This window comes from Amborella trichopoda, chromosome 12, assembly GCF_054954075.1.
Source record: "Amborella trichopoda isolate Santa Cruz 75 chromosome 12, AtrichopodaSantaCruz75HAP2 v2.0, whole genome shotgun sequence".
NCBI lineage: Eukaryota > Viridiplantae > Streptophyta > Magnoliopsida > Amborellales > Amborellaceae > Amborella > Amborella trichopoda.
The window spans coordinates 35,488,057-35,516,041 of NC_142347.1; the positions used below are offsets into that span (position 1 = coordinate 35,488,057).

Sequence of the window (27,985 nt, forward strand, 5' to 3'; positions counted from 1 at the left end):
TACTCTTTCTCTCACACATTGACCCATTGTACTTATTACACCAAAAAATCCCTCTCTAACTAGGTTAATGGGATTACATGTGTTGTATGTAGAAGGGTAGACACCTCCCCTAAATTTGATTTTATCTTTGAACTCTAAATATTGGAGTATACTATCCTAGTGCATCATAGAGCACACTGAACTATAGTCTATACTTAGAAAGGAGCTAGAGAGAGCAACCAAAAAGCTTCTTTGGGTACAAAGAAATAGAGAAACCATTGGTTCATCATCATTGAAAAATAAAAAATAAAGTCAAACAAAATAAAAGGGAAATAACCTGCTCTTCCAATGGCTTGGAGAGAAATCATAGGGAGACAAGTAGAGTAATAATAGAGAGAGAGAGTTTTGAAATAAAATGATGATATAAATAAGAGGGAGAGAGTGGGTGAGATATTTTAGAAATAGAAAGAACTAGAGAGTTCGTTAGAGGAGGAGAGAGAAAGAGAGAGATTTTAGAAAAGATGGTGAGATATGTTAGGAAAGATGGTGATAGAAAAATTATAAACAGTAAAACCGTGAGAGAGATTTTAGGAAAATGTTCGGTAGAAAGAGATTTTAAGAAAGAGGTGTGTAAGAAATAGAATAATCGTAAAAAAAAGGCGAGCGGGAAAAGGGTGGAGAAAAAATCCCATATAAGTAAGAAGAGATCCAAAATATTATGCTTGAAGTGAGAGCGAGGGAAAATTAGTGGACAGAGAGGGAGAGAAATTATGCGTGGAGAGAGAGTTATAGGGAGAAGACAATTTTGAAAAAACAAAAAAACACGTGGTGAAAGAATAAACTAGATAAGTTGTTTTGAATAAAATAGCATATTAAATCGTAATTTTCTCTCTCTATATTTAGGAGAGGCAAACGTGGCTTTACCATTTCCCTAAATTTTAACTGCATTGTCGTTACGTGGTCCGCTTTACTCGTATCCATGGTAAAAGTAAACTAGCTGCCCTATATAATACCTTTTTTGCCCTTTTTACGTAACAAATTTTATCGTGGTTATTAGGTCCTCTCTTGTCATTTAGCCGGCTGCCCCCGATCAAAGTTGATTGCGTGAGACCAAAGGCAGGTTTTGGGTGACAAAGGCGGTTTTTCGTGGGGTCTAAGACGGTTTCCGTTCTCTTTGATCACCAGGTAAACCAGATTTTTTATTTTAGTTTTTTTGGTGGTTTGGAAAATAAATCGTCTCTTGAAATTCTCAAATGCTATTCTTTTTTCTTTATATATATATATATTTGCGTCCTTGGTTTATAGTGCTGTTGAGAAGAATAATTGAGAAGTTTCTTGTCGGAATCGCCAAATCGGAGTTTTGAACCTGAATCACGACCTTGGCAGAGAGATTCCGGTAACTATAATTCGATCAATCCCAACATTACCACAACTATTCCCATTTATTTTAAATTTGATCAAGATTTAGAGATTTTGTTCACTTGATTTGGAAGTATTCTTCTCTTGTTTGAAACTTAATCAATCATTTATGATAGCGAATTGCCATTGAATGTACACAAATCTATCCAGAAATTATGCTAGAAGTCCATAAATGAATGATTTACAAGCGTGAAAAAAAAGTCTTACACAGATGTAAACTTGAAGCTACAGCGAAAAGAAAATATTGCCTTTTATTCATTTTTTTTCTTTTAAAAAATGATAAGTACTAGATTTACTAATTTTATCGGATTTTGTGTCCTATGTGCTCTGGCCCATTTTTGCATTGGCCATAAGAAAAACATAATTAGTTAGCGTTGTCCCTAATTTTAACATTGACCACGTTAGTTTCTATAGAAAATTGCTTTATTTGAATAATGAATCTATTGTTTAAAATAGCCATCCATATTATGGCAAGAGGAAAATCTATGAATAAATTATTACCGAATAATGGGTCTGGGACCTCTATTATTTTCGATATTTGTTATAAATTGTTTGGAATAAATTTGGGCCTTTTTATTGTCTAGAGAATTAATGGATAAGCATTATGAAATCACTGTCAGTCTACAAACTTATCATATCTAACTGGGATGGACCCAAGTTTTTTGGAAAAAAATTATCAACAATTACATTATTCATTGATTTGAATAAATTTTTTTTTGAGGGACAAACAAAAAATATACAAAAATACTATTTACTTTTAGTACGAGGAGATCACAATCACTCTTGTACATCAAATTTGAAATCAGGTGGTGCGCAAGTGTTATTGAGTAAGATTAAAGTTTAAAAAAAATTTCTCAAATTTTATGACACACCTCAAGCTGTCCAAAATTTAAATTTGGATAGCTAAAAATATTTGTGACTTCTTATACTAAAAATAAATGGTCTCATAGAGTACAAACCATATAACACAAGAGAAAGTATAGAATGAAACCATTTACATGTGATATAAAATGGTCACATTAATATTGACCATTAGATGTACAATTGGGTGGCTACAATTTATTAAATGGTCACATTAATATTGACCATTGGATGTACAATTGGGTGGCTATAATTATTCAATTGATCAAACTAAAACTTCCAAAAAAAAATTATCAATTTTGTAATAAATTCAAGCTATCAAATTTCATATCAAATAATTGTAAGAGATTGTGACCTTTATATGAAAGGTAAATAGTCTCACTTCATGCAATCCCATAAAAACAATACAAATTACTGAAGTTGAATGCTGATGCTCAGGACTAACTCAGTCATTTTGGAGATTGAAAAGCATCCATGCAGTCATTTTCCCTTCGATTTAACCGCAAGCGTCTTGACTTTAACCACGGGCTCAGTCCAACCGCACACGTCTTGACTTAAAAATTGCAAAGCGTTTTAGTGCTCCCACGGAACATAATGTCTGTTACTACCTCTGCTACAACCCTCTAGGAACTCATCCTCTGGGAGTCGGTTGAAAACTTAAAATACACTTTTAAGTTATCATTTTAGTTATGTGCCTTAATCAAAATGCATAATTTTGGGTTGGAATATTAGAAAAAGAATAAATATCAAATAATTGAATAGTAATATGTATTTTGATAAATCTTTCTACACATTTGGTATGTGTGAAAATATTTTTGTAAAAGTATTTTTATATGAAAAAACTCATTTATGTGATTAGGTGTGAGAATTTTTTACACAAATTGGACTAAAACATTTTTTTCACATTAACTGGCAGCTAATTGGTGTAAAATAAACTCCAACACCTAATCACCTTGAGAGTTTTTTTCATGTTGGAAAATACTTTTACTAAAATATTTTTACGTATACCAAATGGATCAATAAACCTCGAAAAAGATAATGTTCAGCAATTGAATACTGTTCCGCAATTGAATAATACTTTTAGTATTTATAGAAGAGAAATTTAGATGTTGAAATACTTAAAATTCACTTATTTAAAAATTAATCATAAGATTGCTCTTAGGTGGACGAGGGAGTAAGATTACAGAAGACTCCCGCTGTAGCATAGAAGATGCCCAAATTAAAAGTCCTCCCATGCCCACAAATAAAGAAAAGAATATCGAGAGAGAGAGAGGGAGAGATGATTTCAAACAGTGATCCACCAATTATCAAAGCCTCCATTTTTCGTGGAATTCTTCTGAATTTTTTTTCGCAGATTTGAATTATTTCAAAGGATCCTAAGGGGTGTGGCGATGGAGACCAAGAAACCGGCCTCCCCGAGGGCCCCACCGATGCCGGAAAAGTTTATCCGGCATGCGGAATGCTGTAGATTCGACCGGGTTCAGGCCAGGGGCTGCTGCATTGTGCCGGTAGCAACGAGGGACGCTTGGGACAGGCTCTTCAGTGAGGGGTACAGAGCGGATGTTTGCGTCTTCACTGATGGGGGCGGACTCATACCCGCTCACTACACTGTACTTGTGAGTTGCCTTCATAGATTTTGCTTCAATTGGATTTTAGAGAGAGAAAGAGAGAGTAAATGATAATAATTAGTGTTATTCAATGTTTTCCTTCTCTAAGAGAATTGGTGAGAGAGAGGTTTATGGGTTTGTTACGGTGTTTGACTGCTCGGGCGAGCCAGCTCGGACCCACCTTAATGAGCCTGAGTAGGTCTTTGGTTGTCTAACTTGTAGATATTTTCAAAAAAAATAAAAATAAAAAAAAATGAATTTATTAGTATATGTTTTTGTTTTTATATATTTCTATCATTTTGGTAAAGATTGGAAAACATTTTGATCACGGATACTTATTTCTTACATTTTTTTTGTTATTTTTGGATTATTTCTAAAAATACATTTTCGCTTTTTAACTGCTTTTTTAACCAAATTTAAATGTGTCTTGTTTAATTTTAATTTAAAGATATTTTTCTAATTTTTTTAACACTTTTTGGTCTTGGCCAAAACTCGGCCCAACTCAAGCCGATTTACGGGGACTGACCAAGTACTTGGCTTGGGCCTAGGGCTTAGGCCCTAGGCTAAGCACCCGGCCCGAGTCACTCTTTCCAATGCATGTTTGTTCCAGAATTTGAGATTTTTTTTTTAGATAATTCAGCAGTAGGAGTTGAACTTGGCCATAACATTACTAAAGTCAACAACTAATCACTCAAGTCTTAGCCCAATTCCTTGTTTAATAATTTGAGTGTTTTTAATTTTGGTATTGGGAGCAGGGTATGGCTTCCCAGTTTCCAATGCATGTTTGTTCCAGAATTTGAGATTTTTTTTTTAGATAATTCAGCAGTAGGAGTTGAACTTGGCCATAACATTGCTAAAGTCAACAACTAATCACTCAAGTCTTAGCCCAATTCCTTGTTTAATAATTTGAGTGTTTTTAATTTTGGTATTGGGAGCAGGGTATGGCTTCCCAGGTGTTAAAAAACATGGTAAAGCTGTCGAGATCGAGGGGACGGCGACGATCAATCTCCATCCGTGGGGTGCCTCATCAGGCCGTCCACACCTTCCTCCGTTTCCTATACTCTTCTTGGTAACTTCTCACTCTAGAATCCCATCAAACAACCCTCTTTCTCTCACCAGCTTTTTCTCTCTCATTACTCAGGTAGGAAAAAGCTTATATAGAGTTGAGGCATTTGGATTGTTTAGAGCTTTAGAAAAAAGAACAAAAAAAAACAGAAGAAAGTCTTAGGAGAACTTTTGGTCCACCCATGGGCTTACCAGAACAGTATGTTCCCATTTTTCCGGATAGCTAGGGCACCTGTTTTGCCTTCTATTGGGTGCTCGTATCGTGAAAAGGAAATTTATTTGGGGAAATGGTTTTGAAATGTTGGAATCAGCGTTTTAAAAATCGCCGAGTCGAACCGGACTCGCCCGGTTCGACTCGGAATTCACGAAAAAGGGACCGGATCGGTTCAAAAACCGGGAATCGTCCGGTTCTAGAGAGAACCGGACGATTCCGCACAGTGACTCGCCGATTCACTGTGCGGAATCGGCGAGTCCGTGAAGAACACGGGTTGCACAGTGTTCTTCACGGATTTTTTTCAAATTTGTCATTTTTTGATCATTTTTTTTGTTTTTTTCGGCACGTGATCTGTTTTTCAGGCTGTAAACAGCTTTATTCAGCTTTTTTAACGATTTAATGGTGGAAAAATTGGTTGTTTTTGGATCAAGAAAAATTCGGGGTTTAGGGTTTCCGCCATTTTTGAAATTTCATGCCAAATAGGGCATGAATCTTTCAAAATTTATTGGCATATTGATCTTAAAGCTGTGAATCAAAAGATTTTGTTACTAATTTGTGAAAATCGTTGAGAAAAACAGACTTTTTTGGAGATTGAAGGCTTCGGTTCACAAAAACAGGTAAGAACTTTGGGTTTTTTTGTTTTTCCGCCATTTGATTTATTTCATGGCATATTTTGAACAAAATGAGTTCAATAATTAGGGTTTTTAATCTTTATTGTGTCTAGTATGATTTAAAATTTTTAATTTTACGTAATCTGGTCAATTACAGCAAGAAATTTGATATGAACAGTGAGATGTCAGGGGAAAAAAATTCCGCTGTTTTTTTTTTTTTTTTCCGCCTTTTGATTTTGTTTTTATGATATATTAGAAATAATGTGTTAAAAATTTACGTTTTTGATTCCTTATATTGTTGTTTATCAGAAAATATAGTCAATTGGATGTAATTTATTCACTTGGAGGTGAATTTTTGAGTTAAAATCGCTTATGTAAAACGACTCTGTGAAGAACAAATTTTTTTTTTTTTTTTTTTTTTTTTTTTTTTTTTTTTTTTTTTTTGTAGCCCATGATAGAATTTTTTGTAATCTATGATCGAATTTTTTGTAATCCATGATCAAAATGTTTGTTTTTTTTTCTTGTAATCCATGATCGAATTTTATTTTTTATTTTTTATTTTTGTAACCCATGATAGAATTTTTTGTAATCCATGATCGAATGTTTTGTAATCCATGATCGAAATGTTTGTTTTTTTTTGTAATCCATGATCGAATTTTTTGTTTTTTGTTTTTTATGTAACCCATGATAGAGTTTTTTGTAATCTATGATTGAATTTTTTGTTATCCATGATGTAATTGTTTTTTTCTTTTTTAGTAATCCACGATCGAATTTTTTGTTTTTTTTTGTTTTTTTTTTTTGTAATGCATGATCGAATTTTATGTAATCCATGAACGAATTTCTTGTAATCCATGATAGAATTTTCTGTAATCCATGATCGACTTTTTTGTAATCCATGATCGAATTTTATGTAATCCATGATCGAATTTTTTGTAATCCATGATCGAATTTTCTGTAATCCATGATCAACTTTTTTGTAATCCATGATCAAAATGTTTGTTTTTTTTACTTGTAATCCTTGATCGAATTTTTTGTGTTTTTTTTTTTTTTGTAACCCATGATTGAATTTTTTGTAATCCATGATGGAATTGTTTTTTTTTGTTCTTGTAATCCACGATCGAATTTTTTGTTTTTTTATGTTTTTTTTTTTTTTTGTAATCCATGATCGAATTTTATGTAATCCATGATCGAATTTTATGTAATCCATGATCGAATTTTTTGTAATCCATGATCGAATTTTTAGAAAATTTATGAATTTTTTTTTTTAATCCATGATCGAACTTTTTGAAAATTTGTTAATTTTTTTTTTAATCCATGATCGAATTTTTTGAAAATTTGCTGTACTTTTTTTTTTAATTTCTTTTTATCCATGATCGAATTTTTTGAAAAATGATGATTTTTCGAAAAGATGTGAAAATCGTGATAAAGTTTTGATTATCATGATGTATTAAACATTTAAACCTAATTTTTAATTTTTATTGTTTGAGTTTGCTGTAATTTTTTTTTTTTTTTTTTTCATGATCGAATTTTTTGAAAATTGATGATTTTCCGAAAAGATGTGAAAATCGTGACAAGGTTTTAATTATCATGAGGTATTAAACCATATTTTAAATTTTTATTGTTAAAGTTTTTGTTGAAAAAATTGTATGTTGATGGATTATTTATGCAAAAAAATGCATGTTATTATATTTTCAATACAAAACTGTATTTTTTTTATTTGTTGTTCATGGATTTTTAAGTTGGAATGACTGATGTTAGCCGGCTCTTTGAAGAATTGTTTTTATTATTAATTTTTTAATGCAAAAAATGTATGTTCTTGATAATTGAGTTGTAGCCATGTTTGGAGCTTGCATTTTGTATTATTCTAAATGTTTGTAATTGATATGTACGAAATATTATTGTCAAAAAAGGTATTTTGCAATAACAAATAACAACGAATATGACTACATGAACTACCGCAACATATTATCACTACATATTGTGATTATTTTTCTTTTTGAACTGTCAGGTTAATTTAAACTTTTTACATCTTAAAACAGTTGAATCATGTCAAGATCTATAGAAGACCCTGCATGGCAACATGGGGTCAGACTTGATCTCAACAAGAAAGACAAAATTATTTGTAATTACTGTCAAAGAGTGATAAGTAGTGGGGTACATAGGTTCAAGCAACACTTGGCAGGGGTTAAGGGAGAAGTTTCTGCATGCACTAGTGTCCCTAGTAATGTAAAAAAACAGATGGTGGCAATTCTTAATGCTAGCAAAGGTAAAAAAATTGCCAAACATAGGACATATCAATATTCGCATATTCATCCAAAAACATGAAAATTCTTAATGGAGTACCCTCATTTTTTATTGAATTCCTAAAAAACAATATTTATAATGAATTTTAATAATTTTTTCGGATTTTTTTGAAGCTTTATTCTGACCGATTCACCCGATTCCGATCCGGACCGCCGATTCGCCGATCCGGATCGCCGATTCGCCGATCCGGATCGGTTTTTGAAAAGCCCGATCCGGGTCACCGATCCGGTTTTTAAACCATTGGTTGGAATACATGCTCCATTTTAAAAAAGGAAAAACAACAGAATGCTAGACTTAAAGGAGATTTTTTTAACCCTACGTTTTATAAACAGACGTGGTTTGTATAAGGTTGCAACCTCAAACAACCAAAATAAGGCACATCTCAAAATTTTATCATAAGTAAATTTGGTCTCAAAAGTTCTTAGGATGGCATGGGAATCTATTTCCATCTTCAGTAGTTATAAAATTTTTAAACTACAAAAACAATTCAAATCATGTAGATCTAAACACATAAAAATCTAAAAATCTTGAAAGTGGTCGGTCCATATAATGTGTTGCAAGACGTATTTTTGAAACTCAAAATTAATTTGTTTTTTATAGCTATACATCATGATGTTGAGACGATCAACAACTTCAAAATAGCTTTTTTCGATTGATTTTTGAAATACACCTTAATTCTACAGTTTAACGTTGCAACCTTATATAAAACTTTTACTTTATAAATTATCTCATCTTTCACAATGAAAGAAAAAATAGCAAAAAAAAGAGTGAATTAATTTTGGGAAAGTGTACCAAAACATACACTTGAGATACACTAGTTTAACATTTTGCCTGCCTCTTTTACTTTAATTTCAAAATGAGTAATGATTTTATAGGACCCTCCCCCAACTATGTATGTAGGACCTCAAAGGATCATCATTAAAGTTGGCACGGATCTCTAGAAAAGTTATCACATGGGTGTGGGGCTTGACTTTTCTGTAGATCCATGCCAAATTTAATGGTAATTCTTTAGGGTCCTACACATATGGGTGGATCAAGGTTCTATAGGATCATTTCTCTTTAAAAATACATATATATAAACATGAGCAGGAATACCTGAAAAAGGGTTAAATATTAATTTAGTAAAAGTTTAGGTGTATCTTGATAAAAGACCCGGTTTCTATGCAACCAAGCCCACATATGTAGAAATGCAGGCCTCTTAATAAATCTTTTTTTGAGATGGATTTTAAGACCTAATTTTTAAGGACATATAATCTCTAATATGGAGATCATGAATATGACAAAGTAAATAATTTTAAAACTAGAAACAACAATTCTAATAAAAAAACATTTGGGCCGTTAGTTCCAATTTTTTTTAGACATTAGTTCCAGTATTTTTAGACATAACACCTACTTGCATCCATATTTAAGTTTGATGCTTTACACTTTCTGACCGTATATGTAGAAATGCAGTCCAACCCGCATGAAACAATTTTTCTATGATAAATTCCCCTAGATTTTGAGATCTTATAAACTAGATCTAGCCACCTATAAAATGAATAGCATTCCATTATTGAATTCAAAAGAATCATTAAAAATTTTCATAGCATTCCATTATTGAATTCAAAATAATCATTAAAAATTTTCTTTGAACTTTAAAGAAACTATATTCACAGGCTTATTTTAGAGGCCAAAAAAATGTGTTTGTTTTGAGACAAGACCATTGCCGTTGAGGCCCACAAAATGGGGGGAGCGTGGACCAATATGACTGCTCTAATCCTCCAATATTTATAAAATTTCACACCACTAATATTATCATTGTTGTTCATTATTTTGCACAAATGTTGTCAATAGTTAAAGTGCTTGGATACGATTTTTAAATATGCCACTAAAGGAAATAATAACATTAAAGATTTTTGTTAAAAATAAGGCTGGAATTGAGAACAAAGTGGCCACAAGGCAACATTAATTTGAACATAGTTTTTGTAAAATTTTCAACATTTCTCTTTATTTTCTCACCCCATGGTCTAAGCAAAGTGATGATTTTAAACTTTTCTTAACCTGTCCCATGCTTGGCTGAAGGAACTGGGTTGTATTAAATATGCAGCCAACGTAAAACTTCACTAAAACCTATCATGAATCTTGAACCTACAGTTTATCCTCAATTTAAGCGCAATATTTGTCTTAAATTTTTCTTCCTCCTTTGATTTGGTTCTATTGTTTGTCCATGAGCTTATTCCAAGTTCCACTGGTCTAAAACCATAAACGTTCAAATAAACAATCATGTTAAAACTATTACAGAGAAATAGTATTTAATCTTTTGTCAATAACTTTATCAGATGTCTTTTCCGAGACATCCAATAAAATTGGAATGTCGCATCTTTATTAAATGGAAAAGTATTTGGTGAATCAAGCGACTCATATATCTACTCACCCTAAGTTTTGAACGATTTATGACCTGAATAGTACTTCAAATCATTGTAAATCCTCACTTTAGATTAATTACTTGTGCGCTCAAACACCATTACAAGTCCAATGATCTTTGAAGAATTAAAATGAATGCCCAAAATTATTTCATCTTCACATCTTTTATTTTTTCATATTCATGATTGTGATGGTGTAGATACATCAGCAAACATTTATATCGGAAATCCTACTCTCTCATGAATTTTGGGAGGGTTGAGTTACTTTAAGTGTTCCCAACCTTAAAGTAATTTCATCTTCACATCTTTTATTTTTTCATATTCATGATTGTGATGGTGTAGATACATCAGTAAACATTTATATCGGAAATCCTACTCTCTCATGAATTTTGGGAGGGTTGAGTTACTTTAAGTGTTCCCAACCTTAATCACACCCAATAATACCTAACAAACTTACCAGCCAAAAACATGCCAAATAGATTTATATAGAAGAGAAAAACAACTGCTTAACAATAAAATCTCTTCTTATAAATTTCAGACCCAAATTTGAATCGACTTTAAGACATTTGATCTTGTTCTGTTGAATGTGTTATAGCTACGAGCAAGAAGAGATGCAACGATACGTACTCCATTTGCTAGTCCTTTCTCATGTCTTTGTGATCCCATCTCTGAAGCAAGCATGTGTGAGAGAGTTAGAGAGAGGAATGATCACAATAGAGAATGTGGTGGATGTGTTCCAACTGGCTAGGCTCTGTGATGCGCCTAGGCTAGCATTGGTGAGCCACAGGATCGTGGTTGGCAGCTTCAAGGCGGTGTCGGCCACTGACGGGTGGAAGGTCATAAGGAAGAGCAACCCTAGGCTCGAGAAAGAGCTCATCGAGTCCGTGGTCGAGGCTGACTCTGTGAGGATCTCTCTCTCTCGCTCTCTTTCTTTCTCTCTCTCTCTCTCGATTTCAAGACATTTGTTTTTAGGTTCTGTCACGGTTGCAAAAAAAGGAACTGAAAATGTCTACTATGATAGTCAACATAAATAACCTCCTTGATATATTATGCAACAATTATAGTGACAGTACGTAAAAAGGATCTGTATTGAATAAATAATGGCCTTATACGAAAGAAAATACATACAAAGAGATTATTTATTTTTAATATAAAGTCACAATCATCTTTGTTTGTCAGATTTCAAATTGGGTAGTTGTAAGTTGCTAATGACTAGACTTAAAATTCAAAAAAAATTTCCGAACTTTGTGGCACACACCAAGCCATCCAAATTGACATTTAATGGCCAACAGCAATGGTAGCCTCCTTTTAACAAAGACAAATTGTCTCATAGTATACAATTCCTTGTACGAAATACTATTGCTGTCGTATAACAATGAATGGCCAATGAAGTTGGTTTTAAAAGATGGAAGTATCTGACTGGCTCAATTTATTATCTTTAAAAATGTTGACTCTTATAATAAATTGGCTAGATTTAAAACTAAATATCAGATTCTCGACAAATATATAATGCCTTTTTTCCAACATCAAGTCCATTGTTTTTCTTTTCAAATTACAACTGTTACATTGCTATTTTGAAAAGTTCAAACATTATTTAATTTTATTACTAGTATTTATGATAATAATGATGATGATCAATACTTATAATACGAGTCCATGATCAGTACTTATGATAAGAGCCCATCATGATTAAAGGCATTTTTGAAATGCAGAGGAAGCAGGTGAAATTGAAGAAGGCAGAGGAGAAAAGGATTTACATACAGCTATATGAGGCAATGGAGGCCCTCATCCACATATGTAGGGACGGCTGCCGAACAATCGGGCCCCACGACAAGGTTCTGAAGGCAGACGAGGCTCCATGCACATTCCCTGCATGCAAGGGCCTCGAGTCATTGCTGCGCCACTTTGCGGGGTGCAAGGCCAGGGTCCCTGGGGGTTGCGCGCACTGTCGGAGAATGTGGCAGTTGCTTGAGCTCCACTCTCGAATGTGCACTGAACCAGACCTTTGTAGGGTACCTCTTTGCCGGTAAGATGTTATTATATATATATATATATATTCTTTTTTTTTTCGTGTTTCCTTGTTGTAAAACAAGAGGGAATTATGGAATAAGAATTCAATTGTTTCATTTTTTTTTTTTTAATCTTTGAAATTATTCTGTACTAGCATTTGGGTTTCCTATAGTTTGCTAGCATCTCTTCACTTTCAAATGCACACATTTTTCTTCTTTTTGTTTCTTTCTCTAAAAAAAAAGAAAGAAAGAAGAAAAACACATTCTCATGGGCTTAATTGGTTAGTGCTTGACGATTTGAAGCGCTACATCCATCCTCAATTCCTACCGAGGCTAAGGGCAATAAAAATAAATAAAAAAAAGGTCTTTATTGAGGAATATGTCTTTCTTCTTCCTCTTGAAATATAAAACAAGAAACAAAGTAATAAGAGGAGGAGATGGAGAGGGAGAAAAGGAGAACAAAGAGGTTCATCTTTAAAGGACAATGCAGTTTTATGAAGCAATAGTTTCCAATTTGAGCATTGTTCTTCCCTTATTTTTTTATTTTATAATCTTCTAGACTTCTACTATAATAAATCATAGATTGCTGATATAAAATTGTGGTGGTGTCACAGGCATTTTAAGGAGAAGATGCAACACCTAAACAAGAAAGAGGAGGTGAAGTGGAAGGTATTAGTAAGCAAAGTTTTGGGTGCCAAGACCATCTCCTTCACTCCCTTCCCCTCATCTGTAGTCTCTGCATCAGCTTAGTGCCTCAATGTTCACACACATATCTTATTGTCTTGAGGTAGGGGGTCACCTTTGTGGAATATGGTCAAAATGGTTTTTTTTTTTTTTTACATTTTTTTTTATTGGTGAAAATGGTTTTAATGGTGATGAAATTTCCATTGTATACCTCTGTTACTTTAGCTTCAAGAATATTTATTTATTTATTTATTTATTTATTTAATTTTTAAAGTGCGGTATTATTTGGCATGAGGCAACAATGCTAAGCGTTGGCAGGTTTCTTTCTAATTTATGTGCTATACCTTTAAATCAGAGCAAATTCCAGGCAAAATTTCAATTAAGGGGCCGTTGAGGGTTTACACAATGTAACAAATCCCTGTTTCCACATTTTACATTGCGATCATCGTCCCTTCGAAATTACGTACTTCAACATAGAGAAAGTTTTCATAGAGCTGAGGCTCTAAACAATTAAATTAGAGCCCACCTAAAAAATTTCACCAGAAGAGGTCGTTTTGATGCCTAAATATCTTCAAATTGATTATCTTGACATCAAGATGCATGAATATGAGAAGAAAATAGATGTAAAGTTTTGGAAATAATGCATCTTGTACATATTCTGGACCATTAGTTTTCAAGATTTTCAAGTTTTTATAGATTTGTTCGATCTAGATTATTTTGAAGCTTTAAATTTTATAATTAAAGATTAAAATATATTTTAAGGCTATCACAAATATTTTCAGTATTGAAACCATATTTTGGGATACTATTTGAAGGTGCACTTTGATCGTTAGAGCCTCGGCTCTATACAAACGGCACCCATTAACCACACACATTTTCAACGACAAATTAAGCCTCTGTTTGGAAGCAATGGCAATGCGTCGACGGCCACAATCCCCTTTTTGTAGACGGAGGTGTACGCAAATTGGCTCTTATTTCAAATGGAGCACAAAATACCGAGAATATTGGGATGGGGCATGGCAAACAACGCGCCAGCAATGGGTCGGGTGGTCCAGCCCAGCCCTAAAAGATGAGGACATCGACCATGAACCATGGAACAAGGGCCAGGGCTTTTCATACCGACCCGGCCTGGCTAGGGACTGGCCCGTTGCCACCTTTAACGCGGAAGCCGAAAACTTGCCACCCCAATTGTGCCAGAAACGCGTTCCCAAACAAAGCAGAAATCTTGGAGTTGGAGGGCGTTCTTGAAATTTTTTTTGACCAACAAGCAAATAGAAAAGGATTGGCGCCATTGCAGAGAGCAAAATACTCATTCAAAAACGCCGTGTTGAATAAAAATTTCTTATGCAAGATATTCGGTTGCAGAGAGCCTCCAAGGGGGGTTCTTTTTCATGCCAAAACATAATGGAGGTATTTATACATACAATCACTCCTGCATTCCCTTCACCTTCATGATCTTCAAATTTTAGATAAATTCAAGAAAAGGCTAACATTTCCAGAATCTCTTAACAAATTGAAGGAAATCTCTCTCTCTCTCTCTCTCTCTCTACATTTTTTGAACCTCTGGGAATCTTATGACATTTGATGTGCTCCTGCACAGAATTAGGGCATTGAATCTGCAAAATTAATCCATCCATGCGTGTGTGGCGCCGCTTTTTTTTTCCCTCTTTATGTGTCATGGAATGGAATTGCCTGGGTTTCCCTTGAAACTACACTAAGACTAAGACTAAGAACCTCACTTGCCAAGCTGAACTAGGGCATCACATCCCCAAAATAAGGAAGAAAGCATCAATTGTATGAGAAATAGCATAATTATTTCACAAATGTGCAAAATTATGGGAATTATATTTATTTCAACTATATGAAATTAACAAATCAATCATCTCCACTCCTTTTTTCTTGCTTGGCTTCTGATTGTGAGCTTTGAACAAGGCATGATCTCTAAAATCTCATCTTCTCGTTGGAACCATTCACTTGGTTCAAGGTATAATTTATATGGTTAACAGATTTCTCTCATTACAAAAAAGATCTGAAGTGTCACCCAAACAACTCTTATCCTTTTTCCCCGAGTAGCCACCATGTATTTGGCTGGCCCCTTCTTAAATTAATTGACAAACTTGCCTAAATGACAATCTTCATTGAATACCATCATTTGTAATAATGCCATGAAACAAGGTCTTCTGATCAAAATTTCTACCCCTTCTTTGGATATTTCAAGGGGAAGAACTATCTTCGTCTGAGCTCCCGTGCTTTCTCTCGCTGAATCTTGGAAAAACTGGCAATGAAGAACTTGCAGATATCCTAAACGATCGAGCTGCACCTGCTATCTTTGTATCTTGAATCTTTCCCACTTCTTTACACACTTGATCCAATATTGACATAAAATCTCTCACTATTACAAATATCCTAAATGGGTGGGCTACCTCCTTTGCTAAATTTCCATGGAAATACTCGGTAATCTCTTTTACCAATGAAAGAGCCACACTTTCCTCAGCTTTCACCCTAACAATAACATCCTCAGCCTCATGAAGAAAACCCAACATTGAATCCTCAAACTTCCTGTGAGTACGCGTTTTGTCCGAGTCCAAAACCAACCTTATCTTCTCCATACCTTGTTCGAGCTTCGACAAATAACTGCTCAATACGTCTGAGTCCATTCCAGCCGCCTTCTTCACATTGCTTAACTCATTACTGAGTCCAGCCACTACCTTTAACCCCTGTTTCTTAAATTCTTCCTCACTTTTCTGGGGTGTCTGAAATGGTAATTGGGAATTAGAGCATAGAGCTGGGCCTTCAGATCTAATGATTTCTTGGACGACAAAGTGGAGTAGGGTTGTCCTCCCATCCGTTCCCTTAACATCAGCAAGCTTTAGAAGTGTATCGAGCTTGAATGCTTCGGCATCGCCCCTGTTGGTGCCCACATTCATACGGTTCCCTGTTCTTAGAACAGCTTCTAATAATTTGAGGAATAGACGGCTGCTTCTCAATTCGTCGCAGGCTGCCTGTCCAATCACAAATGACAGTACGTGTATTGTTATGGGTTCGTAACTTCCTTACTTGGTTTAAAGGTTTTTGGAAAGGGAAAATATAATGAGGTCTTGTGGATTATGGGAAACCACAGTAGTGCGTTAGGGGGTTGTAAACTGGGAACCACCATTGGGATAATGTCTTTTTTCCGGTGGATCACACTCTATCCATTGGCCTTGATCATTTCATTGGATGGACATGATCCCAATGAACTTTGCTTTTCTAGTGTCCATTGGATTATTATACACTTTCCCTTCTGAAAATGGATTTGGGGTGCAGGGTACCTTAAAGGTCATCTAGCAAAGCTCTTTGGAAATAACACATGGCAAGAGAAATATATGAGATGTAGGAACAGGTTATTTCACTTGTGATATCAGAAGCCAACCTTTTGACCTATATGTTTCTTAACCTTGTAAAAATTTCCTCGTTGAATGGGATCTTGTAAAATCTTTTAGAGGTTGAGGCTTGTAGGATTAATCTTTCTGTTAGAGGCTTAAATTCACAGATGTAATGTGGGAATTCTTGAAAATTGGGAGAATACTTATATACAATAATCTGTAAGCAGATGTAGATTCATCAAGATGAACTTGTAGCCGTCTCCAAAATCCAGGCATTATAGATACCAAGGTTTTGGGTTTACCCTCATTTCTAAGCTACTCAACCTTCCTAGACAATTTGCAAATGGAAATGTTGTTTTGGAAAAGGAAGTATGGTTCAATCAGGTCGAGGGACACACTTTTGTTTTTGTTTTTGGCCTTTACATGATATAAATTTTTGTTGGGTTATCTCTTCACAAGCTTAAAAGGTACTGTTAGGGAAACCAAACTCCAAGAGTATGGTACTTGATTAAAGAATATTTGATAAGAGTTTCGAGTATCGATTCACAGGATCAATGATACCGTAAAATATGTCCATCTGTTGTTTGGACAACATAAAACTCATCATTAACCATGTAGGACCCACGGGGAAAGAATACTACAAGCAAAACATACTTGAAGGGTTCATCAGGATTACCTCTAGTGTTTCAAATGATTTCCGTAAGTACTTTACTTCTGCTTCAAAGTTGGCCCTGTAAAGCATTGCATCAACTCTTTTAAAAGCATAGGGAATATCTAGAAGTGCCTTGAGAAAACGCTCTGCAGATCCAAGTTTGGAGATGTCGCCATTGTACTCTTTCAGTCTCAATTCTTCCTCTTTGGTTGGAGCCATCTTCACCAAATTCTCCAGGAGTTCTACACCCAAACCCTCAGGGTTACCTGTTGCAAAACTCATTTGAGTAACAACACATACCAAACTCCTTATCACAGTGCAAACAGCAGGGTTTAGTTACAATTCATGTGATCAATGCTACCGGTAGATTGAAAATAAATGCCCTACTGCAGAGAACCATGTTGTGTGTATCATGTTCCTGAACCAATGGATCCATTGTATATTTTAGGAGCATCTATAGAAGATTGCATTTTTTTGTGCAATGTAGTCATTCATAGAAGATTTAACAAAATTCTTGAAGCTATCTAGTATGCAAAGAGCCAAGGGATTAAAACTTTGGGTGTGTTCGCACACACCCACACCCACACAAAAGCTAATGGCACATGCGTTGCATAATGCTCCAGATAAGAAATTGGATAGAAATAATTTTTGAAATAGTTAAGTGAAAAAAATTGTACTTTTCTCAGCCATTCGATATTTACTTTTATAGTAGTTTAATTTTATGGCTAGCCTTTTCTAAATTTTTTTAAACATTCTAAGATAAGCTTAATGCCACTATAGGAACTCCTATTGAGGTAGTAATAATTAATACATGAAGTCTTTTTCAAAAAAAAATTTATTAAATTTATTTTTTTGGGTAAGCAAAATAAAATTGTGGCTCCTAGTTTTCTCATATAGATGATTATTCAAAGAGTCAATATTTGCTTATACATGTAGTATTTTTACACAACACATCCCGTGTCGTGCTTGATGTTTGCCTGAACAGAGAGGGATCACCTTTAAAGTAGATATTGGAAATTTGTGGATATAAGTATGTTTGTTGTCAATAGTGCCCTCTGTTTACGCTATGAAATCAGTGGGTATTCATGCACCCACAGGCCTGAACTTAGAATGCTAAATAAATGCATATGTATAGAGGGTCTAATGTATATAAAATTTGCATAGAGGGTGTTGTATATATGCTCACTGCCACTTGCATACTGGTACCAAAGACTTAATTTTTTTTAAATTATAGCCATTCATAGCAACATCTATTTCTGGCACTGCATATGAAAAGCATATTTGAGTGCAAATATCCTTACGCACCTACATGGATTTTTTGTGGAGAGTGTTTTTCGTAGTTTCTTACATTCTCATTCCCTATATCTTTTCTTTAATGATCCTGGCCTATTCTGGAATATGTCACCAATATCAATCATACCTGGCAAGATATCTCTACACATTGTTTCCACATTTGTCCATTATTGTGAAGCATATTAGAATTAATACTCACTCAAGTTGACTTATTTTATCCTCATGTAAACTCATATATACCCATTCCACCAACAAAGCATGATAAGGTCAGTGACTCTATCAGTTACGTCAGATTTGGGCAATTTAAAATGGCTTGAACAATTGATGGATATGATTCCACCATCACCTATCTGTTTTTCTCCCTTTATTCAAAATTAAATCTTCATACCCTTCACAAATAATCCAACATGTCAACCACTCACGAGTCAAAACATATTGGCAGCTGCTACTACCATGTTGATGTCTATGGGTCCATTATGCAATCAATCTAAGATGCTAAACTAGTTACAAGAACAGCCTTAATACCAAATTTACCAGTAATATAAATGGCTGAACTTGAACACATTTGGCCATGGCCATATAGTATGGGTTCCAATTGGACAAGTGTTAGGAAATGGAGCATTGATTCAGTGACATCTTTTAGTTTTTGGCCAGGATGGCTTGTTCCTAGGGCCACAGAGGATCTAGAATGGTTTAAAATCTTGGTCACAAAAATGCATGCAGATGACTTCTTGGAATATCTGGATATCTCTGGATGGCTTTAAGAAGAAATGGATGTCCATCGATGGCCCCAACAAATTTCTTTTCTTAATTATGAGTTCGGGTGTTGTCGTTCATGTGAACTGGTGTCTTCAGTTAGTATGTGGAGGTTCTGGATGTTCTACACGTGATACATTTGATGGTTCTGAACCATGTTCTTACTGCACTTGTGCATGTGTGCGAGTCATGTTCTTATTATACTTGTGCATGTGTGCCAGTCTAGTGTTGTATGGATATTCTTTTTGCCTACACCATATGGTACAGGTCATTGTTTGAAAACCCGTATCGGTCAGGTGAACTAGCCGTCCGGAAAACTGCTTCAAATAGGTGAATGGCTGATCCAAATTGGCGATCCAGAAGGAAAATCAGCCAATAAAAAAATAAAAAAACTGAAAACAAAAACAAAAATTGAAAATAAATAAAAATAAAAAATGTGGGAACCGGCAAATTCCTAGTTCCGCCCAGGAACTAGACCAGTTCCCACCAATTCCCGGTTCAGATTGGCCGATTCCGATCCGTTTCGGTATTTTTTTAAACATTGGTTCAGATATTTAGAAATCCTTGGGGATACATGTTTAATTTCTCCTCTGTTTCTTATATATGAATTGGACTTGTGAAGACATTTTGATTTCATGGAAATCTTGATTTATGGATTGAAATTCAAATAACTAACACCATGCAGTTTTTGGCATTCTATATTTCATATCATATATTTAATTAACTTTATTATAAGCTTTTTTGTTATAATTTTTTATATTTTACCTTAATATTCTAAATGTATGAATTTTATTGGCATAAAATTTTAAATAAATTACAGCATAAACTTTAACATATCTTTATTACATCAATATGTCATGAATGAAGATCATATTTTTCATGCTTTTCGAGTTTTTTTACATTGTTTTTTATTCTGATTTATTCAGATTGTACCATATTCTTGTATACGGTTAATTGAAAACTTAATGCTTGATGTATGTGTTCACTTTCCACAACATTGCTGAATGTTTACATTAGATCCATCTCTATTCATCCCTCAGATACATTAGCCTAAGTTCCCTGATGTGGTTGTCCCTTGAGTATTATAAGACTGCCAGAGAAAAACTTGTTACATGGACAAGGGCAAAGCTTAATCTCAATTCGGAACTCTTAACATCAATAATATCGAACCAATGTTCAAAAGTTGGAATAAGGTCACGACTTGGACTCTGCCAAAACCAATTGTCATGGTTCCTGTAGTCAGTCCTTTTTCCCTATGAGAGCACTTTCATAATCCTTTGAATGTCTTGCGAACTCCACTGATTTTGACTTGGACTTTTCTCCCTATATATCCTTTTTCAGGATTGGGGGTTGTGCTTGATTGGTTAGGGCCCTCACAATAGCAACACCATCCCAAGTTTGAATCCAGCTGCTGAAATACCACCATCACTAATGAGGTGATGTGAGCAATCTGAGTAAAGAATCCACTATCGCTCATAGGGAATATCCAGATTGACATCATTTGGCAAACATAGTTGTTCTAGTCATCAAAGATAGATTTTGAAACCACTCTCTAGCCGATCAAGAGAAGTTTTATGGGTTAGAGAAACACACTTTACCTTGACTTAGTTCCACCATTCTCTTAGAACATTTTGACATTGTGCCCACGACTCTTTACTCAACAATCAATTTCACTGTGACCAAGTTTCCTACACCAACAAAAGTTCAAATCTTGTATTGAACCTTCTCAAGATTCCTTTATAATCTGAAAGCTGCCTCATGGATAGTGTAAAAAACTTTGTATTTTCTTGAGACGCAACCTCAAACATTTTCTTTGTGAGAGCTTCTTGGTTTATCAACAAATTCTCGAATATGATAATCGTTTTTGTATGTTCTAGCACTAGAAAAGTCACAGAGGTGACATATTCATCTCAAAAACCCAACAAGGGAGCTCTTCATAAGAGAGCATCACTAATGGTTTTCTTTGGATTTAATTTGAGTGACTTTAGCATAAAGAGTTTTAACCTCTACGAAATACTTGAAAATCAACATACTTACCCATCATACGAGTTAAGTCATTTCTAGATTTTGCAACCTGGCCACAATCAATACGCCAAATAGGATGTCCTAGGAATCCTGCATCTCCATAGGTGAATTAACTGTCTTGAAATGCTCAATCAACTCTCTAGCATTAGAAGCACATAAAGCACAAGTGCCTTTTGGGCACTTGATCTTCTATTGATGCTCTCATTTTTTTAAAATATCTTCTTGTTTCTTGGCATACTAAATAATGTCAAATGTAATGTCCTAAGAAGTAGGTTTTTATACAGTACACCAATACCCAAAATTTAAATAAGAAGGGATAGAATTCAAAATGAATACATGTGGGAGAACTTAGATGTGACTCTAATAGGCGATAAGATAAGAGAAAGTAGACTTAGGCGGGCTGGCCATGTGTAGTGCAGACCCAGTACGACACCATTAGGAGGTGTGAGTTCGTTCAAGTGGAAGGCTGAAAAAAGGTACGGGGCTAGCCCAAAAGGACATGATTGGAAATAGTGAGAAAAAATATGAGGACTTATAGCCTCACTGAGGGTATGACTCTTGATTGAGCAGAATGGTGGACCAGGGTTCGTGTAGCTGACCCCAAGTAGTTGTGAAAAGGCTCTGATGATAATGGCACCGATACCCAGAATTTGTGTGGTTTTGCTTCTCCACTTTAATTGAAGAAGCGTCTTCATTCCATGAACAATAACTTCCATCAATAAAAAACAGTGTTGGTGACTTGGTGTCGAGGATATATGATTGATTTCTCTCTTCCCCCTGACAATAACGACGGCTAATATAGAGGATTAAGACCTCATAGAAAATGATCTTTTTATAATTAAAGATTTTATCACTATTTCTGGCTATCTAGGAATCTCCTTGTTCTTCTTGCTGCCATCATCATCGTCGTTGTTGTTGTTGATCCTTTATCAGCAGAGGCCAATAGTCAAAGAGGATTGAGAGTTTTGCATAAAAAATGATCTTTTATAATTAGAAATTTTACCGCCATTGCTGATTTTTCACGGCTCTCCATATTGTTGACTTTGAAGGTTCAGAATAATTGAACATGTTAATACCATTTAACTAAGTTCTACTGATGTTTTGTCATCCTCCTCCGCCACCTAAAAGTACCGCCTTAATAAATTGTTAATCATTGATGCCCCATATTGGAGTGTTGTGGTATCCGGAGTCTTTCTTCATTGTCATCAATTTTTAGGACTTAGGAGGACTCTCTAAAATATTATCCTTCTACCACATGTTGCCAGGGGAACAAATAACAACCAATAAGTTGTTTGTGTGTGTGTGTGGGTTGTGTGTGTTTGTGCATGTGTGTGTGTGTGTGTGTGTGTGTGTGTGTGTGTGAGAGAGAGAGAGAGAGAGAGAGAGAGAGAGAGAGAGAGAGAGAGAGAGAGAGAGGTTTTAGGTTTTAAATTGAGAAAGAGGTGCCGTGATAGAGAGTTGTTTGGATTTGTGGCAACTCTGGGTAAAACGATTTCAACCAACCAACCCCCCCACACCCCACCCCACCCCACCTCACCTCACCCCACCGAAAAGAGAGGAGTAGATGAGTTATTTATTCTCGAACAGTGGAGTTCTTTTTATTAAAGCAATCGTATTGGACCATGTTGAGTTGTTGATCGATCAGCTAAATACTTGCAAGAGGATCCAATATTGCTTCAAAGTTGTGGCAACCACAAGAAATTCTAGCTTGATGTGTAGTGGAAGTTATTTTATTTTTTTGATATAATGTTTTTCTTTTCACCCTCTCCTTTCCAATGCTTTAAAAGCTTGTATTCTTGGAAGATGACGACGACTTAAGAATATATATAGGAAAGTATATGATGAGACCATTTACTTTTGGTACAAGGTAGTCATAATTAATCTTGACCATTGGATGTGAAATTGAGTGATTGTATTTATTTCATTGACCAAGCTCAAAATTCAAAAGAAATTTTCTTGAACTTTGTGACACACTCAAACTATTAGATTTTACCTCGAATGGTTATAAGTAATTTTGACCTCTTTGTATTAAAGGTAAATGGTCTTATTGTATACAATCCCTATATATATATATATATATATATATATATATATATATATATATATATATATATATAGAGAGAGAGAGAGAGAGAGAGAGAGAGAGAGAGAGAGAGAGTCTTAAAAACGCCTATAGGTGAATTGCTACAGTGTTTCACTCCATCACAGACATGCTATGTCCGTGACGATTTTGCCTAAAAACTACCACGGACCTACGGGAGCCATGGCGGTCCCCATACAAATCTCATCATGGACTTGATATGTCCGTGATGGACCGCAATGGACATGCTATGTCTGTGACGGTCTTTAATCCATGTCGTCCGAAAAATCGGACGGCACCAAACCTATGGGCGAAAATACTGTTCATTTTCGTCCATAGACGTTTTGTAGTCTCTTTCATATATATATATATATATATATAATTTTTACTTGATAACTACCTTTTTGTCCACACCTATATACAAACGTCCCTTCCCAAAACAAACAAACTAGGGATGGACCAATGTCTCAAAAAACGTTAGGCGGCACCTAGGCGGTCCGGGGGATTCAGGCCGCCTAGCGCCTAAGCAGGCACCCAGAACCTGGGCGGCCTAGTAGGAATTTTTGTTTTGGGGTTTTCTCTCTCTAAAATAGGCTCTAATGGGTTTTAGGTTTCAAATGAACCTACAACCCACAATTTTGCACCTTTAGTATTAAAAAAATGAACAAAAAATACTCTCAACGAGGGGCATTTCTGCCCCTGGGTAGGGTGCAGGCCCTGGGCGGCCGCCTAGGCGGGTTCCCGAGCGCGTAGGTGGGTGCCCTAGGATATCTGCTTTTTTTGAGCGTCTAGGCCTGAGCGATGTGCCCAGGCCCCCAGAACCGCCTCGACGGCCACCTAGGCATTGGGCAGTCCGCTTTTTGAAACATTGGGATGGACAAAATTTCACCAAGAGTTCTAGACAAAACAATACTCTTTCCATTGATGCTTAAGGAAGATGACGATGACTTAACAATATGTGGAAATTGTTGAGACAGACAATTGGTTTGTTATCTTAATTACAAGTGGAGAAGTTAGAGCAACCAATTTTGGGCACTGAAAGCCTTGCATGAAGGCCTGCCTCCAAGGGAAAGAACTTTGGGACATCATTTGGGATGACGAGGAACTAAAAGAGATACTTTGGTGAATGGCGAATTTCACCAGTGAATAACCAACTACAGTAAAGCGTTGTATACTTTATGCATTTCACTCTTTCGAGATCAATCAACCCAGAGGAGCACTGATCTTGTAGTATTTCTCAACATATAAGATCCTTTGAGCTGAAGTTTATCAGTTATGCCTAAAGGAACATGCTTGTTGTGCTCCATCAAGAAGAATCCTCTTATGGGGGGGTTTCGGATAATGAAAATTTACCCATGAAGATAAATAGCAGTGTTTTAGCTGCTTGTTTTGGTGAGCCATTTAGACTTACTGAAAATATCATTAGGATGACAAACAGCTAGAAATTCGAGTCTTTGGGTGTGAGTGCAATCTTGATTTGATCTGGTTCTAGTGTGGAAGCATAAGAAGCAAAATGGTTCAAGTCTTAGAATATGGTGGAGATAAATAATGGACTCACCCTCCAAAAGAGCTTCACAGACTTCCTCGCGTGTCACATTTAACGCTCGCAAAAGAATGGCTATGTTTTGAGACTTTTTTGGATCCAGTACTCGGCTCTCCTGTCCAAGAAGAGGGGGAACAGATATCTTGCTAACATCTTTTGGAACATTATTTGCAGGATTGCAAACAAATAATGTCTCTATCATGTCCTCATTTAATCTGCAAACAATTGACCAAATTCTCATATTTCTGGTGTTGATATGAAAAGATACAAATAATAAAAAAAAAAAACAAACATCAACTCAAGAAGTTCCTTAATTATTTTCTCTATCATTTTCATCTATGTAGCATATATTTCGACTTTCATATGCTTGTTTAATTACAATACGTGTTCGTACTTTGTTGTACAGCAATCGAATTCCTGCATAGATGTTCACATTGGCTGCTTTCCATTCTTGTTCCCTTAATTTTACTTTGTTCTTCCTTTGCTAGGTGAAATTAATTTAACCCTAAAACCTTAAGGTTACAATGACATTTGCTTTCCAGCTGAGCTACAGGCTCAAACCCAGTTCTCCATTGGGTAATGAAGCATGGAATTGGAACTTAACCCTAAAACCTTAAGGTTACAATGACATTTGCTTGCCAGCTGAACTATAGACTCAAACCCAGTTCTCCATTGGGTAATGAAGTATGGAATTGGAACACAAGAATGTAGTGTTTTGAGACAGTCGAATAGCATTAGGCTACTCGTATGCATGCTTATAACTGTGCATATAGGATATTGTACATTTTGTGTCTAGATTCTATGCTACTTGTATGCATGGCTTTATCATAATATCTGTCACTAAACTTTTTCATTTTTAAATTTGCACAAAACAACAATATAATGATTTAATTCCATACGAAGAAAATACTTGGCATTTTCCTTACTGGAATGAGCTTGGCTTCAATCGATCCCAGACCATGGCTCGATCCGAACTCGCTCGAACTTTGTCCCAGTGTAAAGGCTTCAATCTCGGCCGTGGAGTCTCCCCATTTTCCACCACATCAAATTGCTCAGGTCCCTCCTTTCCAGCGCTATCAGGTTTCGCAGCCTGAGTTGTGGGCCTTGAAGTAGCCATGAAAGCTCGCGGCCTTGACTCTCTTTGAAGCTTGATGGGCTGAGAAAATGACTCATTTAACCTTGATTTCACCTCCAAAGTTGGCAGATGTGGTGGTGGAGGAGGAGGAGGAGGAGGACAAGGAGGTGGTGGTGGCGGCGGTGGAGGTGGAGGTGGTGGTGATTTGACATTTGCTACTATTCTTGGGGGTTCTTTCATATTTGGAGAAGCCCCTATTTTTGTCAGCGCCTCCATTTTTGTTGGTGCTTCAAATTCTGGTGGTGCAAGTGTTGAAATGGAAGGGAACAACAGCTTAGTCTGCGGTGGTGTTGGTGGAGACGATAATTTTGGTTTCCGTTTTGGAGGAGATGGTGTCTTTGGCTGCTGGAACTTTGGGGGTGGAACCAGCGGTACTTCGACAGGCTGAGATTGCAAGGATTGAGTTGGCAAAGGTTTTGGTGGTAACGAAGGTTGAGTTGGAGGCCGCGGCGGAGATGGAGTTGGTGGAGGTTTTGATGGAGAGCTATGAATCACTCTTTTGGTGGAGGCATGGGCAGGAGCTGTAAAAATACGTCCTCCCGAGGGGCTCTCATGGGTCCCAGTGGAAGACTCCCTGGGTGAATAGAATGACTCGGACTCTTCTTCCTCCTCTGATGACACCACTGGTGGTGACACTTGTCGTGGCCGGAAATCTGATTCACATTTTTGTTTCAGGGGTGGCATTGGTTGCAATTCAGGGCTTGGCCTATAGAAATCTGACCCATTTTGCCGGATATTCGACCCGCTCAACTTATGATAAGGTGACCGGATGGATGTGGTGGTCCTCTGATTCGAATTTGATGTAATGTTCGTCTGATTTGAAGGCTCAACTGTTCCCAGATAGAGCAAATCCGACACACTTGGAGCTCGAAAATGGCCTGAATTTTCAGATCTGGCATTTGGCTCTCTAGAAAACAGCTTCTCTGAATCTGGTGGTTTGCTTTTGCGACGATGGTACTGGAAGAAGGCGAGGGCCAAGAGAGCGAAAAACGCGGACAGAGAGATGGAGACCGCCATTACTATTTTGGGAGTGGCGTTTGGTTGCTTTCCGGCATGGTTTTGAGGTGAATTTAGGCTGGAGATATTGGCCGGAATTGTGACAGTTTGGGCCGGGTCTTGGTGGGGAACAGAGGGGGGAACTAAAGGGAAGAAGGGCTCTGAGGTGGAAGGAGTTTGTTCGGTTGGAGGGGGAGGAGGGGGGGAAGGGGGAGGAGAGATAGGGAAGAGTGGTTGGTGAAGGATTCGGGCTTTCCGTCCGCTGGCATTTTGTGTTGGGGAGAGGTGGGTGGATGGAACTATGCAGAGGAAGGTGAGGCAGAGGAGGAGGTGGTGGAGGGGCGTTCTCATCATGGGTGGGGTATGAATTCAGCTCTCTCTCTCTCTCTCTCTCTCTCTCTGCCCTCTGTGTAATGTGGATGGGAACTTGAAGAGGAGGAATTTTTAGAGACAGATTTCTTGAACCTCTGCAAATTGAGATCACTCTCTCTAAATTGGAAATTTGCAGGGGAAGATAAGTGAGAGGACAAATTCAAGAGTGGTTTTCATGTGGATGCTCTGCATATTCATCTCCTTCTCTCTCAACACAGGCACAGTGAAGAGGAAGTAGAGGCGAATCTTGTGGAGAGCTCTACTGCAATTTCACTTTCTCTCTCTTCACTGTCTGGAAGTGAATGTCCGTGGCGTGTGGGCAGAGGGGAACCTTCTTTTTGTGCTCAGGTAAGCATTCGCCATTCCCCACCATCCTTCTCCTCGGGCCCACTCTGTACTGGACATGTGGAGGTAATCTTTGGTTTTTTGGAGTCTTTTTTAATAAGATTTAAATTTATTGTTATTAAGGTTTGGGGCAAAATTTATTTAAGAGTTGGTACGGTTTTGTCAAAGGCCGACACGCTGTTTAGGAATCTTTTTTCTTAAAAAAAGACACAAAAATTTATAAAAACCTGTTATTTAATTTTTGAAATAAATGAAATTTGATTTGGGG

General features: G+C 36.3%; 2 protein-coding genes and 1 long non-coding RNA gene across 7 annotated transcripts; 2 read left to right on the plus strand and 1 right to left on the minus strand.

Annotated features, from left to right (window-relative positions):
- Positions 1-989: 989 nt before the first annotated feature.
- On the plus strand, positions 990-13,428 carry BT4 (BTB and TAZ domain protein 4). Of its 4 annotated transcripts, none has more exons than XM_006849264.3 (6): positions 990-1,164; positions 3,614-3,875; positions 4,805-4,935; positions 11,058-11,364; positions 12,175-12,488; positions 13,086-13,428. In XM_006849264.3, exons 2-6 carry the CDS (start codon positions 3,651-3,653, stop codon positions 13,219-13,221), a joined length of 1,113 nt encoding a protein of 370 aa, XP_006849327.1. In that variant the 5' UTR covers positions 990-1,164; positions 3,614-3,650; the 3' UTR covers positions 13,222-13,428. The 4 variants fall into 4 exon arrangements, with proteins under 4 accessions (XP_006849327.1, XP_088708974.1, XP_088708975.1 ...); XM_088852847.1 differs by lacking the exon at positions 990-1,164 and adding an exon at positions 1,286-1,375; XM_088852848.1 differs by lacking the exon at positions 4,805-4,935 and having other exon boundaries at positions 991-1,164.
- Positions 13,429-14,431: 1,003 nt separating this feature from the next.
- LOC148779548 (uncharacterized) lies at positions 14,432-27,888 on the plus strand. The gene is made up of 2 exons (XR_016045298.1): positions 14,432-14,565; positions 25,826-27,888. It is a non-coding gene; the product is annotated as an uncharacterized LOC148779548 (long non-coding RNA).
- FH6 (formin homolog 6) lies at positions 14,948-27,575 on the minus strand. Of its 2 annotated transcripts, XM_006849266.4 has the most exons (4): positions 25,796-27,575; positions 24,885-25,084; positions 17,197-17,438; positions 14,948-16,157 (listed from the first exon to the last, which is right to left on the minus strand). In XM_006849266.4, the coding sequence occupies exons 1-4, from the start codon at positions 27,352-27,354 to the stop codon at positions 15,369-15,371; spliced, it is 2,790 nt and encodes a 929-aa protein (XP_006849329.1). In that variant the 5' UTR covers positions 27,355-27,575; the 3' UTR covers positions 14,948-15,368. The 2 variants fall into 2 exon arrangements, 1 of the variants encoding a protein (XP_006849329.1); XR_016045296.1 differs by lacking the exon at positions 24,885-25,084.
- Positions 27,889-27,985: the final 97 nt, after the last annotated feature.

Coding starts and splice junctions, on each gene's coding strand:
- FH6 (XM_006849266.4), bottom strand. CDS start 27,354: ATGATGAGAACGCCCCTCCACCACCTCCTCCTCTGCCTCACCTTCCTC. Junction 17,439..24,884: donor CTGTGAAGCTCTTTTGGAGG/GTGAGTCCATTA, acceptor GTTTTGCAACAG/GTAACCCTGAGGGTTTGGGT. Junction 16,158..17,196: donor AATCATTTGAAACACTAGAG/GTAATCCTGATG, acceptor GTGATTGGACAG/GCAGCCTGCGACGAATTGAG.
- BT4 (XM_006849264.3), top strand. CDS start 3,651: ATGGAGACCAAGAAACCGGCCTCCCCGAGGGCCCCACCGATGCCGGAA. Junction 4,936..11,057: donor CGTTTCCTATACTCTTCTTG/GTAACTTCTCAC, acceptor AATGTGTTATAG/CTACGAGCAAGAAGAGATGC. Junction 12,489..13,085: donor TGTAGGGTACCTCTTTGCCG/GTAAGATGTTAT, acceptor GTGGTGTCACAG/GCATTTTAAGGAGAAGATGC.